Genomic DNA, 2,500 nt, shown 5'->3' on the forward strand with positions numbered 1-2,500 from the left:
AAACATCAAACACATCAGACACCTGTCTCACACCTTTAAACAGTAATGATCTGTCATTAATATAATTTACTGTAGGACTGTAGTGTTCACTACAGTGTGTGTCTCTGAGTGTGTGTGTGTGTGTGTGTGTGTGTGTGTGTGTGTTCTGACTGGACAGTGTCCTCGATCTTCTCCTCCTGCAGGTATTTCTTCAGCATGTCTTTTAGCTCCCCCAGGTACATCCCCCCCGTCTTGGGAGAATGGTCTGGTCCGGCCGTGTCATCGACTAGCACCAGCTCCCCCTCGTCCACACAGAGAGGGCACGTTCCACGAGATGACACGTATCCCAGCAGGAACGCTGTGGAACCCAACACACACACAGTGAGAGAGTGAGAGAGAGAGAGAGAGAGTGAGAGTGTGTGTGTGTGTGTGTGTGTATGTGTGTGTGTGTACCTGTAGTGAATATCAGCAGTCCTATCAATGTCAGATATACTACAGCTTTCCTCCGGCTGAGCCGTTGTCGTTGCATCAAACCTGTGACATCATTATTAAGGCCCGCTTCCGAGCCTGCCTCTGATCCTGATTGGATGAGCTTAAGCTCCACTTGAGATACAGAGCCACTGACCCCGCCCACTTCTTCCACCTGGGCCCGGTCTCTTGAGGACTGAATGAGACAGAGTGAGCACACTTCACACACCCTCAGTAACACTTCATTATTAGCCGTGTTCCATTTGAGAGAAGCTGTCTAGGGAACTACTTTCTGAGGGCAATGGAGGACAATATTAATTCATCGTGTGTGTGTGTGTGTGTTATACTCTCACCGCGGCTAGCAGCCTTCGCACAGGGTCAGCCATCAACCTCCTCTATGACCTGTACACACACACACACACACACACACACTGTGATTTATGTCGTATCCGAGTGAGAAAAATCAAACCACATGTAAACCACATTCCCAGAGTGCATTGCAGCAGATTGTGAGGACTCAATGCCATCCGTGTAGAGAGTGAGACAGATGATGACATCATGACGAGTCTTACACAAACACTCCTGTCCCCATCCTTCTGTCTCTATCTGTCACTTCCAGGAGACACAGAAAGGGGGAAGGGGGAGATAAGAGAAGGACAAACTGCCGCACCCTCTTTCACATACACACACACGCTCACACACATGCTCACACACACACGCGCTCACACACACGCACTCACACACACACGCACTCACACACACACATTCACACACACACGCACTCACACACGCACACACGCACGCACTCACACACGCACGCACTCACACACACACGCACTCACACACACACATTCACACACGCACGCACACACGCACGCACTCACACACGCACGCACTCACACACGCACGCACTCACACACACACGCACTCACACACACGCACTCACACACACGCACTCACACACACGCACTCACACACGCACGCACACACGCACGCACACACGCACGCACTCACGCACGCACTCACACACGCACGCACTCACACACGCACGCACTCACACACGCACGCACTCACACACGCACGCACTCACACACACACGCACTCACACACACATGCACTCTCACACACACGCTCTCACACACACGCTCTCACACACACGCTCTCACACACACGCACTCACACACACGCACTCACACACACGCACTCACACACACGCTCTCACACACACGCACTCACACACACTCACACACAAACGCTCATGCGCACACACACACACGCTCACGCACGCTCACGCTCACGCAGTGGCCGCACAACTCCATGGTCTTCACACAATCTAACACACGTGAATCATTGTGGTGTGATAAACGTGAGGCTTGTGCTACAGTTCGCTCCATAATTATTGGCACCCTTCATGAAAAGGAGCAAAAATTATGCTAGAGAATATAAATTACACACAATAATTAAAACTTTCCACTCCAAAATTAATCACATTCACATAAGGAATAAAACACGCCTGGGTGGTGTGATTATTTTCCTCTAACAGCACGTTCCCCAGTGTTTTATTCCTCTTACGCCACAGCAACTCACCCACTCTTACTGTTTTTATTTAGTTAAGAACGACACGTCATACCTTTATCCGTTTAATGCGGGTGAAGCGAGTTAGTTCCTGATGTCACTTACGTTATAGCAGCTATAAACAGTCGTTTCTCTCACCATCCCTCTCTCTATTCCCTCTCTAGACTCCCTCTCTCTACTCTCTCTTTCTCTATTCCCTCTCTATTCTCCCTCTCTCTACTCTCTCCATTATCCCTCTCTCTATTCTCTCTTTCTCTATTCCCTCTCTATTCTCCCTCTCTCTACTCTCTATATTCTCCCTCTCTCTATTCTCTCTTTCTCTATTCCCTCTCTATTCTCCCTCTCTCTACTCTCTCCATTATCCCTCTCTCTACTCTCCCTCTCTCTACTCTCTCTCTATTCTCTCTTTCTCTATTCCCTCTCTATTCTCCCTCTCTCTATTCTCCCTCTCTCTATTCTCTCTATTCTCCCTCTCTCT

General features: G+C 49.3%; 1 protein-coding gene across 2 annotated transcripts in view; it reads right to left on the reverse strand.

Annotated features, from left to right (window-relative positions):
• Window positions 1-2,500, reverse strand: part of tfr2 (transferrin receptor 2) — a 10,668-nt gene that overhangs the window by 5,318 nt on the left and 2,850 nt on the right. For both annotated transcript variants that reach the window (XM_017487786.3, XM_017487785.3), the window contains exons 3-5: window positions 801-849; window positions 433-643; window positions 151-337 (exon numbers count right to left, since the gene is read on the reverse strand). In XM_017487786.3, coding sequence (XP_017343275.1) covers window positions 151-337; window positions 433-643; window positions 801-833 — 431 coding nt within the window. In that variant the 5' untranslated portion in view covers window positions 834-849. The remainder of the gene's footprint in view (window positions 1-150; window positions 338-432; window positions 644-800; window positions 850-2,500) is intronic.

This window comes from Ictalurus punctatus, chromosome 15 (genome assembly GCF_001660625.3).
Source record: "Ictalurus punctatus breed USDA103 chromosome 15, Coco_2.0, whole genome shotgun sequence".
NCBI classification, from domain to species: domain Eukaryota; kingdom Metazoa; phylum Chordata; class Actinopteri; order Siluriformes; family Ictaluridae; genus Ictalurus; species Ictalurus punctatus.